This window comes from Columba livia, chromosome 11, assembly GCF_036013475.1.
Source record: "Columba livia isolate bColLiv1 breed racing homer chromosome 11, bColLiv1.pat.W.v2, whole genome shotgun sequence".
In the NCBI taxonomy this organism is placed as follows: Eukaryota; Metazoa; Chordata; class Aves; order Columbiformes; family Columbidae; genus Columba; species Columba livia.
In genome coordinates this window covers 11,006,817-11,019,088 of record NC_088612.1, presented here as the reverse complement: position 1 = coordinate 11,019,088, position 12,272 = coordinate 11,006,817, and the positions used below count along the sequence as shown (strand labels likewise).

At 40.4% G+C, this 12,272-nt stretch overlaps 1 protein-coding gene across 14 annotated transcripts in view; it reads left to right on the top strand.

The window, feature by feature from the left end:
* MEGF11 (multiple EGF like domains 11) overlaps window positions 1-12,272 on the top strand; it is a 277,366-nt gene that overhangs the window by 232,826 nt on the left and 32,268 nt on the right. For all 14 annotated transcript variants that reach the window (XR_010475229.1, XM_065075966.1, XM_065075957.1 and 11 more), the window contains 3 exons: window positions 3,905-4,051; window positions 6,632-6,766; window positions 10,927-11,055. Coding sequence is in view for 13 of the 14 variants with exons in the window: in XM_065075966.1 (XP_064932038.1) it covers window positions 3,905-4,051; window positions 6,632-6,766; window positions 10,927-11,055 (411 nt within the window). In the remaining variant the exon portion in view is untranslated. The remainder of the gene's footprint in view (window positions 1-3,904; window positions 4,052-6,631; window positions 6,767-10,926; window positions 11,056-12,272) is intronic.

Sequence of the window (12,272 nt, the reverse complement as noted above, 5' to 3'; positions counted from 1 at the left end):
AGAAAAACAATGGTGGGCTTTATTAAGAGTTAGAGATGTAATCCCCAAGCACGAGTGCAATTGCACAAGTAAGCTGGAGAGGGGAAAAAGGGAATTCTGCTGATGTCTGGCTTTCAGGAATTTCACCCTCCAAAGTCCTTCAGTGTGGTGTAGTTACAGGCAGTACTAAATCTGCATTACTTTGACAAGCTGTCATTGAAGCCATCAAAGATTATTATGGCAGCAGTATACGAAGCAGCTCTTCAATAGATGCCTTACATCCCTGTTGTGTGGCTTGGTTTGTTGTTTGGTTGGTTGCTTTTTTTTTTTCCTTTTTCTTGCTCCTTTTCATGAGGGTTGTATGGATGTTGGCTGAATCCATCACAGACTGATTTGTGAATTTTAATCCACAGAACCAACTTAATCTGGTAAAATTTTTACACCACTCCATGAAAGCCAGGCACAAGCTTATATTGGGGTCACCAGACACACACTTCTCCAGCCACTATGCAGCAGAACCAGACTACAATATATGATATATATTACTACCATACAATATACATGAATGCAGTCATGACTGCTCTGGTGGGTTAAGTTCATTCCAGATTGTGTTTTTCACACCATACGCAGCAATCCAGGTGCTTAGTACTGGTTTTCCTACCCACCGTGTGAGCAAAGGAAGATCCTGTGGGGAAAGGGGAGCAAAGCTGCTCCTGGGACAGAGCTAAATCCATGTCCAGAGCAGTCCAAAAGAAATCCTACCGAGAGCAGACAGTGTTTGCAGAAATCCAGTAGCCCAAATCCATGAAGTTTTGCAGCTGCTGTTTCATGAACTGAATTAAAACCCACAGCAGATCCTGCTCTTACCTTGGCTCTGTCTCGCTGCATGAAGGTGCCAATGTCCTTTGCCCACGCACAGTGGATAACTGTAATTTTATATGTTATATGAATTTCATTTACAATTCACCCCCAGAACATTGTTTAAGAAGGTCTTGGAAGTGTAATTTCCTACTAGTATCTGCAATTGTGAACCACAGCCTCAGGCAGTAAGATAATTTTCCTGGTATCTAGGCAGTAGAGTTTATGTGTAGAACTGCTCCCTGCAGCCTCAAGGACTTCTGATAGTTGTCTTTCTAATTTCTACAGCACGCTTGTGAAACAAGGAATTTGTTCATGAATTAGGAATCTGTTGTTGTAATATGGAATAATACAGAGTTGTGTCAACTTCAGCATTTTTTATATTTCTGGAAATAGAAAACTAATTGTTTATCGGAAATGTTCATCAGCAAATTCCTGAGTAAACATTAAAGTTTTACATGAAAGAAGTTTGCTGGTTCGCTGACTCTGATTGTAAAGTAGCTGGGAGGGATGGGCTCCCCCTTCATATGCTGTCAAGTTAGGGAATTGTAAAATTAAGGTGCTTTTTTTAGTACAATTCCATAAGACACACATGTCCAGATGTAATTTTAACTTCTGATTTACATTTGCAATTCAATAGGGTGTAGGAGCCTCCAAAAATGAAGTCTTGCATGAGAATTATCTTAGGGTAATATAAAGTAATAAAAATTGATTGCGGCACCTTCTCAGTTGTCTTCTGAAAATTTATAAATAAATAACTGCTGTAACGGGTATCGGTGTTTTCTAGAAGGTTTCCTTTCCCCCCTTTTACATTTTGTTACAACAATCGGCCTCACAATGACTCATTGCCTTCGTTAGGAGCAGGAAGACATCCCTCATTATTCATTACTAAAGAAGGACTTGGCTGCTGCAAAGAACAGCCCTGGCATTCTAATGCAGCCACCTTCTGAGAGAAAGGAGGCAATGTCATTCTTCCCCAAAGTTTGCCAAAACAGACAAGAAATAATGCCGTTTAATTGTCTCCGTTTATAAATAGTTCATTCACCATGAAGGAATTGTATTTTTAATACTGCTCTCAGGAGGAGAAGATGCACATTTTTCTACATTTGTGTCTGAATTTCATTTCTGGGAGCTTGTGCTGAAACTCTCAAAACTATAAATATATATGCACACAAATATGAAATACATTTATTTATTTACAATTTATTGTATGACTTTTTAATTACAGAGCACCGTAGCTGCTGTATTACATAAATGCACACACACACCATTTACTGTTTAAGTAATCCAAGGGTATATTTGATTTCAAAGGGAGTAGAGAATAATATATTAAAATAAGTGCTTTTCTTGATGTTACTAATACAGATGTTCCTTGTCTCTTTTTGCATTCCTTTTTTTCAGATTTATTTACTGAGATATTAAGGAATTGAGCCTGTATTATGTTTTTACTGTATTTTAATGTGTTTTTTATTAAGCTCTACAGCATGGACCATGCCTCTTTATAAATAAAGCTATGATCATGTATTACTAGAAAACCCATTTCAAACTGTACTTTTGCCAGACTCGGTTAAGATTTTCTAGGAAGGGACATTATAATTGTGTGATTAATCTTCAGAAAAGGGAAATTTTGCCTCTGCAGTATTTATTACCGTATTAACTTCAGAGATTTATAAAACCAACTTGAAACTGCACCGTAAGTGTGTTTATAATGACTTTTAGCTGATTTAATAATCCTCAAAGTTTGGTGACTGTACAGATCAGAGCTTCACAAATACAGTCCATTACCTGTAGCATCCAGATGAAGTTATCAGAGTTGGAGGAAATTACTCGGGGTTGTATTTCTTCTTAGCTGTGCACTAATCCAACCTCTGGCCGAGCCCTTGTCTGCATTTATCCCATTATGCAGCGGGGACATGTGCATGGATGATAAAGAACATCTTCATGTTGAAAGTCTAGCTAGGGCCCATGTACGTCCCATCACATCTTGGCAGCACAGTTGTAAGGCACCTGATGTGGTAATGTTGTTAGGAGGATTTTTAAGCCGGTCTGTGATTCATTTTTGCTGTTTTTATCAGTATCTGCAGCGTGCTGCTGCTAACACTGCTCCCTGCAGCTGGCACTGCTTCATGTCTCTGTTAGTTCATGGTCCTGCAAAGCTTTTTCAATCTAAGGAGCCTTTGATCATGCAAATAGCTCTGCTAATTGCAGGTATTGGTACTGTCTTGTCCTGTGGTGTAAGAGCCTCTAGGACAAGTAGTGGTGTGCAGGATCAGATCCTTAGACTACATGCATACACAACAAGCCATAGCACAAAGTTGTTTTTAAAAGTCGCCGGTTAAAACACAAACAGTTGAAACAATGCCAGGAGCCTCATGTTAAGCTTTCTGACTGTGTGCTTCTTTCAGTGTTTCCAAGCTTGGCTTTTCATAATAATAAGTATCAAACAACAACCCCAGGAATCACTGGGAGCTAGACTGGCAGGTCTCAGTCTCCATTGAACATGCAAACGGTGCTGGTACTTACATATGGCCGCTCACTCCATCAGAACTCGGTTCATTAACATGGAACTCAGAGCTCTGGATGGGTGTGGGTTGTGCACAATAACCCAGAGCACTGTGTTTTAAGCCTGCTTTAATCTGAATTTACATATGTTCAAGAATCCAAACACTGAACAGGTTTTTTCAGAACCCTGATTTTGCTTTTTTTTGGTCCTCCAGTTCACAACAGTTAAGTAATCAGACTTCAATCAACTGCATATTTCCAGACCAGTTGTTTGAGATATTTTGTGACTTTAAAGCAATTCCTGACCCTCATCTCTCAGATGACATGCAGAGTTTCTTTAATGGTGCTAAGGACTGAGCAGGAGCCCACTAACACCTGCAGAAATCACCTGTTTGGCATTTTCTTAATTTTCACTTATTAAGTAGATAAAAGGATAGCTCTTTTCCTTCCAGGCTCCCTTGTTTGCTCTGTGATGTGCTGTGAGGTATCAGTCCAGCCAAATGTTTCTTTGATCACTGAGCAGAGTGAGCTGTGTGACATCTGACGTGTCCCTTTCCATCTTCAGGCATCCACTGTGACAATACATGTACCCAGGGCCGCTGGGGACCAAACTGCTCCATCTCCTGCAACTGTGAGAACGGGGGATCCTGCTCCCCTGAGGATGGCACCTGTGACTGTGCACCAGGATACAGAGGACCCTTGTGCCAGAGAAGTAAGGTTTTCCTATTAAACTATTAACACCCAATGGGGTGTTAAAAGGAAAGCAGGTAGAAATGCTCATTTATAACACCAGACAGAGCCACAGGTTTCTGAGTTGGTTTAGGCCATAGCCTACAAAGGGCAAACGCTGGCCTGAAAGAATGTTTCCTGATCAAGAAGTTGAGACTACTGTGTTGTGTTGCGCCTTGTGTTTCTTCTTCTGGCCTTCCACAGCACCTGGGTGTCACAGGTGACCTGAAGGGAGCAACACCTTTACATACCAAACTTGAGAGGATCTGGGCAAAAACAGTTTTACAGTTAAGTGGTGGTAAACTATAAGATATCTATTAAACAGCCACCTATGACCCATCACATAATGATGGGTGGATGAACATTGGCTATCAAAATAACAAGACACTGTTTTTTTCCATACCAGAAAAAGAAACACAGCAGCCTGATACATTTCCTGTCAGATGCTCTGCTGCTACATATTAAAATGTGCCAAGGACATAAAAATCCCCTCATTTGCTTTATCTGGGAAGCTGCATTTGCCCCTTAGGGACCCTTATTCACTGATCCACTACAAGCGGCCTTCTTCCTGTGTAAACAAGAAATGGATTTGTCTTCCTTTTCTGCGGCAGCTCTTCTTCCTGTAAGACATTATGCATGCCCAGTTCATATATCCCTTTTGATTTCACCAGTTACACTTGACACTAGAACACACTCATCTCTAAAAAGAATTTGTAGCTGACAGTTTTTATTTAAAGCCATTATAACGATGACCTCTAGCACTGCTGTAGTTAATGGCCTATAAGCATTTCCATTATAAACCCCAATTTCCAGGTGCTTCAGCATATCTAGGTAGCTGTAAAACCTCTCTCCAAGGCTAAAATGTGGTGCTCAGAGCTTCAGGGAATTGAGGAAGAAATTGTTTTACAAATTTGAAACCCTAAGAGTGAGAAACTTCTAGAAGTTAATGGTTTCTGACCTTTCTGAGATGACAAAAACCAGCTTTGTTTTATCAGCTGATGGCATGTAGGCTACAAGGAGCAAACCATATCCCCAGCTTGCAACTTCATTCAGCAGGCTGCTCCCTGAGGATATTTGCTGGGGAACTAATGGGGATAAATTGTCCTCCTGACTGGGGAAATGCCTCTTTTGAATATATGGCCACAGAATTCAGCTTGCTCCCACCTCTTCTGTGAGACTGGGGCTCAAGACACTTCTGCAGGTAAACGTAGCTTTAGCCTGCTAAGTTTGCTCTCAGAATCATTCCCTTTTTTCTCTTGGAAATTCATTTAGAAACAGAATTTAGCCTGTAAAGGGCAGTACTGAAGATAATACTCAGCCAGCTTGTTCTGTGTAATCAGGATTCCATGAGACACCAGGATAGTTTACTACTCTTAGGCCTGCCAAAGTGTCTCCAGGAATGATCCAGGTTGTTCTGTAGCTAGTGCATCATCAACAAACCTGTCAGCTGAGTTCCAGCTGGAAATCTGCAGTAGTGTAAGAACTTGACACCCTCTGTGGATGTGGGGACCAAGGGAAGAATTGTCATTTGGTGAAAAAATACAACAGAATGATACAGTAACCACTGAGCCAGAACTGTATAACAGAGAATGACAGGAGTAAAAATAAAAACATATAAAGTTATTTTTACAGTTACTGCAATTTAACATTTCTTTGTGCTTATCTATAGCAGTGAATGTTTAGGTGGTAGGTGGTTTTTCATTCTACATGTGCTTAGAAGCAACAACACACGTTTGTAAGAGATATTGAGGCATAATCTTGGCCCTATACTTTATGGACGAATTCTATAATAATTTCAATCCAGCTTCTAAGCAAATCAAGCACACAGTTCATGACCAATTTACTCAGCTATCTGGTGTGATTACTGATGCAAATTAGGTGATTTTGTATGCTGTTACTGTAATTACCATTTTTAGATTCTGTTCATCACTGATGGGTGCTGCTCCTGCACTGGCATGTATAAACTGTCCCAATTGCACACAGGTATTGCACCTAATATGTTTAGAAATTGGCTTTTGACATAGTTGTTTAGACATAAAATCTTGTGCATTTCTTAATACACCTTCTCTGATTTCCTAGCTTAATTTCCTAAGAAAATGACATTCTGAGTTTCTGTTGTCTGTGCACGTGTGTTTCTTTTCCTGCCTGTGGAACACGTGATGAGGTATTAACCGTATCTGCCAGTGGGCTATGAGGTCTGAAACATCTTCAACTATCATGTTTTGTAAGAGAGTTTAGCTGGAGCAGGCTAGAGAGACTCAAATTAGTGTCTTGAGAGAGAACGGCTGCTGAGAGAGCTCAGCTATATTATTAAGTGGCCAGGGACTTAAATGAGTTAGGATGGTGTGAATATTTGAACCACAGGAGCAGTTTTACTCAGGGCTTGCACTTTATTAGAAGTAGAATAATTCAACAGGCTTCATAATTTCAGCTGTTCAAAAAATTGTGTTTTTATAAATGAAGAAATATTGGCTTGGGGTTAAGACAGAGGGAGAGTAAGAAAGCTCTCAGCAATGAGAAATCTTCTGAAAACCTGTGACAGATTATTTTGGTTTGCCTTCAGTTTGTCCCCCTGGCTTTTATGGACACCACTGCAGCCAGCCGTGCCCTCAGTGTGTGCACAGCAGCGGCCCTTGTCACCACGTGTCGGGACACTGTGACTGCTTGCCTGGATTCTTCGGCGCTCTCTGCAACCAAGGTACCGAGCCCAAGACCCCCAAGTGCCCCCTCCTTTCCTAAGTTTCTGTGTCTGCGACTTTGCAGCGAGATGGATCACAAGGTTCCTGCCTTTTTTTCCTTGTTGCAGCAGTCTAGGTCACAAGAAATTCTTTACTTGAGAGGTAAAATGCAAATAGTTACTTAGTCAATCTTTTGTAAATATGATGTGCTCCTGCTTTAATAAATAAAACAAGTCTGCTGCTCTATACTGAAATGAATATGGAATGAGACACCTGCTGTAAATATATCAGCTATGCAATGGTTTAATTTTCCTTTCTGCTAAGCCTGTCGTACCCTAAATGTCGATGGTACCTTCATGCACTCTTCAGTGGGAGGTGTAGGTACTGGTTAAGGTAAAGGCCAGCTCAGATACACAAGCCCAAACACCCAGTAAATGCACAGAAACTTATTTACACTGTCTGGGCCCTGACTTGGAATACCTAAAATCATGCACACCCCAGCACACGTGCAGGAGACAGAAAAATTTGCAATGAGATGGTGAAAGTGAATTTATTTTCACAGATGAAGAGTAGTTTCAACTCCTCCTAATGTCCGTGCCCTTTCTGTACCTTTGAAAGTTGGTCCACTTTTAACTACAAGTTCCATTTTCAGTCTTATCCTGAAACTGCCCACAAAATCATTCAAGTCTTCTGCAGACTCTCATTTATTGTGTACTACCAGGAGTATTTTCTACATACAGATTTAAGAGCTTATTTGTAGTGGTTACTGCCCTTGTGAAGTCACCATCCCTGTGAAAATTGAAGTGACACTTTTTAATGACCTGCTTTTCAGTAAGTTAGAAGTTGCAGACAGCACTTATGCAAAATCTTTAAACATAGATTAAATATAAGCATGTTTTCTTTTTCCCGTGCCGTATAGTCAACTAAACATTATACCAATTAATTTATTAAAATGAACATATTTCAGTGAATTTGTCCATTTTATGTGAAAAGTTAGCCAAATTTCAAAGCGTAAGCAGGGCTAATTATCCTCTAAAGAAAACTATTTTATTTTTGCTCAGATGTTCAGCACTTCTGGTTTAACTTTGAAATGCTGATCTATCAAGCAAATTAATTTTAAAATATTCATGTCCTAATTAAAATCAATTTGTGCTGCAGTTTGTCATAATGAGTTAGCATGTAACTTTATTTTGTAGAAAGAAAAATGCTAATTAATGTTTTCCATTAGAAAAACGTGAAACGAAGATTTCACTTTTGGATTTTCATCTCCTTGTGCTGTCTCTTTTCTGGCAGCAGGAATATTCTTCTATCAGCAGCACGTGAACACGAGGAGCTGTGCAACCTCCGAAATTGCAGAGGTTGACGTGGTTGTGCTAAGGATTCTGAGCATCAAACAACCAAGCAGCTGTTTTATTAATATCTTTCACAATCATGTAGCAAGATTGATTGATAATAAGTTGTTATTGCTGCCAGAGCACACCTGACATCCCACAGGGGCTTTCGGGGCCCCACTTCTGAGCTTTTATAGCTAATTAGCATCGCTATCTGCATCGTACAATGAGATTGCTCCCAGAGAATTAGCCGTGTTAGTCCTTACTTTACAGCTTTGTTTAAAAACGTTTGAGACATTTGAAAAAGTACTTATATTTGGATCTCACATCTTTGCAAGAGAGTCCCTGTGTCAATCCACAACAGGTGAATTCAACTAACAAAAACAACAGTCTGGGCAGGACTGGGTTTGTAATCTCTCTGTGCTGCCATTCTGGAGGGCATCATGCTCTTATATTTCATGGAGACAGGAGGTGCTCACATGGTAGGAACCCCTCTGGTAGCTCACACTGTGCGGAACCAAAGCACTTCTTTTATGAAATATGACCTGTTGCCTTTGTCAGCATTGGCACTTGGATCACAAATCCTTTCCTGGTTCATTAGTATTCCATGTTGCAGTGCATATCAGCTCCTATTTTAAGTAATTCTTTTGAGAACTACTTTTTTGTACATATAAAAATCCTGCCTTCATTTAAGTGATGTTATTTATCTCCATCTTAAAGATGCAATAAAAATATTGCATTGAACTGCTCTGTATAGAGCATTGGAACTGACCAATGGTGCAGCGTGTATGAGAAGCTCGGCTGACAGATCATTTCAGTTTTTGCTCTTTCTGTGATATGAGGGCTTTTCTTCTCATTTTTTCTCTTTGTGTCTGTGTATTGTTCTTTTCATTGTGCCTGTATATTGTGTTTAGTTTTATCTCGTTTCAGTTAGAGAACTATTTTGTTTAGTACGTAATTTTTAGAGCCAAACCCAGCTTTACTTACTTCTGCAGATAAGTCTGTAGTATCTAGAAATGCATGCAGAAAACCATACTATGCACGTTCTTAGGTTTCTGCCATCGTTAGAGGATGGCATATTGTACAAAAGCAAATGAATCACAGCTCAGGATTTCAGTCTGAGACTGATTCACAGTCAGGATAGATTGAGGTCACCTGTAGAGACTACAGATGAGAAAGTGAGAGTGGCTGAAGTGGTAAAATAGTTGCATAATTCAGGGAGGTGCCTTAATCACTTTTTTGACATCACCATTATTTAGCAGCATACAAGTCCAGTTCCATCTGTTACATTCTTTGCAAAGATGGACCGTATGTTTTATCTTGTTTTGAAAATACATCTGTTTTTGTCAGGGAACACAGCCAATAAGAGCACAGAAATTAAACATTTCATTCATTACTGAGCAGAGCTTTCCATCAACTTTAACGTTAAAGATTTCCAATAATTTGGTGGGTGGCTGAAGATCTGCGTGCCTATTAGTTTTATGTCACTGTGCTTAGGCTGTTAGAAGATGACTCTGAAAAAAGTTTAGAGTTTCTTTTCTTCCAGCTTCAGGAGTGAGTGGACAAAAGTGAGGCGGACAAACAGGAATAGACACTGATATTGTTAGGATGCAGCACATCTGTTTAACAGCTCTCTATCAAACATATATATAATCCTTGGAAACGACATTTGCAACCTAATTGAACACTTACTACAACAAGGGGTATTGGAGAGGAGTGGGTGGATGGGTGCCAAAAGACAAGCGTGACATTTCAGCAATTGGAGATGCGCTTTATTTGTGGGAGCACTCTTCTGCCAGGTTTATATGGTAAAAATACTTATGGAAGTGGCAGTCTTGCTCCTGCTTTACTCTCTGCTTGCATGATTTGAATCTGGGAGACTGCTGAAAGCTGATCTCCAGCAAAGCCAAGTGTATTTAGTAGCAAAGGCCCCTGCCTCTCTCACCACCCTTTGATGCAGAAGGAATCAGGACAGGGATGCAGTAGGAGCTCTGGCATAGCCAGTTCTGCAGTGTCACATGGTGCATGTTGTGGTGCTCGTGGGACAGCAGGGGAAAGGACTACGGCTCCTTCAGCCTCTTCTTGCAAGCTTATCTGCCACCAGCCCTTCCATGGGCACTGGCCTCCTTATACAAAACCCGTGGCCAGTACGTCTGGCCAGCACGTGGGGCACTAAGGTTTGCAGCTTTTGGTCCGTTATTACTGTCATTATCAGTTGTACAATGCAAAGGAGTCAGGTTCTAGGGATCAGACCTGAAAGTAAGAGTCCCCGTTGTTCTTCATCTGCTGGAGACTTCTTCACTAGGCTGATATTTGGCTTAAAATGTTGTTTCCTACTTTTGTTCTTGTTGTTGAGGCTGAAATCCTCTGAGCGGGCGCAGGCCCCTATGTCAGGGTTAGCTCCAAGGGATCCCCTTGGCCAAGTCCCCAGATCTATCCCCTCCCACCACTTACTTGTGTTTCCTTCTACTCTTTGGATTCTCCTCAGCTTTACTGTTCTCTTCCTCTCCCAATAACCCCTTTTCTCTGTGTTTTCTGTCTTCCTTTCATCCTTCCATAATGCCCTTTAATAATTGTAATGTCCTAACCATATTACATTCATTTCCCAGCAGAAAAACAGATTTTGAGGTGACATTTTCCTTTTACTTTTATACCTGGGATGTAAGCAAACAAAATGAACTTGAATTAGTTTCTGCCTTTTCCTTCTTTCTGGAAGGATTTTGCCCATTTGGCTTCAGCAAAGAAAAATGTTGTAATTATTTTTATCTCTAATTGCTAAATGTTAAGTCTGACAGCTTCCTCAGATTCATTATGAAGAGCCTTCAGTAAACAGCCTTATATTTTCCCAGTCTGCCCCAGTGGAAAATACGGGAAGGACTGTGCTGAGGTGTGCCAGTGCACCGAGAACGGGACGTGCAATCCGATGGATGGATCGTGTCAGTGCTTCCCAGGCTGGATAGGGACCGACTGCTCTCAGAGTAAGCAAAGTGCTATTTTTTTTTTCACCCTGTGCTTTAAAATAACATGTTTTCCTGTTCAGAGTTTTCTGAGAGTTAAAGACATTCTGGGGAAATCCCTGAAGTATTACAGCAGCCAGTGCCTTACTCACTTTATAGCTTGTTTCTTTTAATTACTCTAAGTTAGCTCTGGCTTGAATTAGTTTCTGCATTTGGAATGTGCAGAAGCTGTTACTAGCTTCTATTACAGGAAAGGGAGGTCACAAGCTCTTATGAGAAAAGAAAACTCCATGCTCTCTTTTAATTTCTAGCTGCATTCTATTTTATTTATTTTTTGAAATAATTTTCTTTCGGCTATTACACTAGAAATTATTAACCAGTAAATGTTTCCATGTACCGAGCCCCTAGAATTGAGAAATTAGGCAGCTGAAATATTTCTATTAAATGTAATTTAATTGTAAAAGTCAATGTGGGCTTGAAGGGATGGAGATTTCTTCTTGAAAATTGCCCAGGTAGAAGATTGGCATTTGCTGATCCCAAAGTGTCATTTCCTGAGAGCATCCCTTAATTGAAGATAGATCACAGAGGGAAGCAATATCCTATCATTCAGAAATGTTACTTCATATTCAGGATACAACTAGCATATTAGACAGCATTCCAGAGTAAAATATATTAAACTTCAAGTGATAAAGTAGGAATCGGATAAAAACAGATGGCTGTAATTTTGCTCTTATTGTGTGTCTTCCACAGGCAGAATATTGCTGTCTCTCAAAAATGGGAAAAAAATAAAAAATAAATAATAAATTTTTAAAATAACACAGAAAGCTCCACAGATTCCTCATTATATTTAGCCGTGTAATTGGGAAACGACTGTTGGTTTCTGTTAACCTTGAAAAAAGATGTTTTTTTCTTACAGAGTGAGGCAGGCCAGTTCAGCAGCAGCAGTTTCCAGGTTAGCAGGCAGAAAGACCTGGCGATAGCTATTTTGTGTTTTGGATGAATAAAGTGGGAACCTGACTGTTTCCTTCTTGTAAAGCGAGTGTAAATCTCCCAGCGCAAGCCTGGCCTTGCACCAGGCTCCTGTGGAACCGGCCTCCCTGTCCCAGTCCCATACTGGGCTATTTCGGTCAGACCTCCCTCCGCACCAGTTAACCTGGAATGACCCAGAGACGGAGCTGCAAAGGAGATATTAATAATTCTAGCTCCAGAGCCAGTCCTGGAGATGCTAACAGACCCTG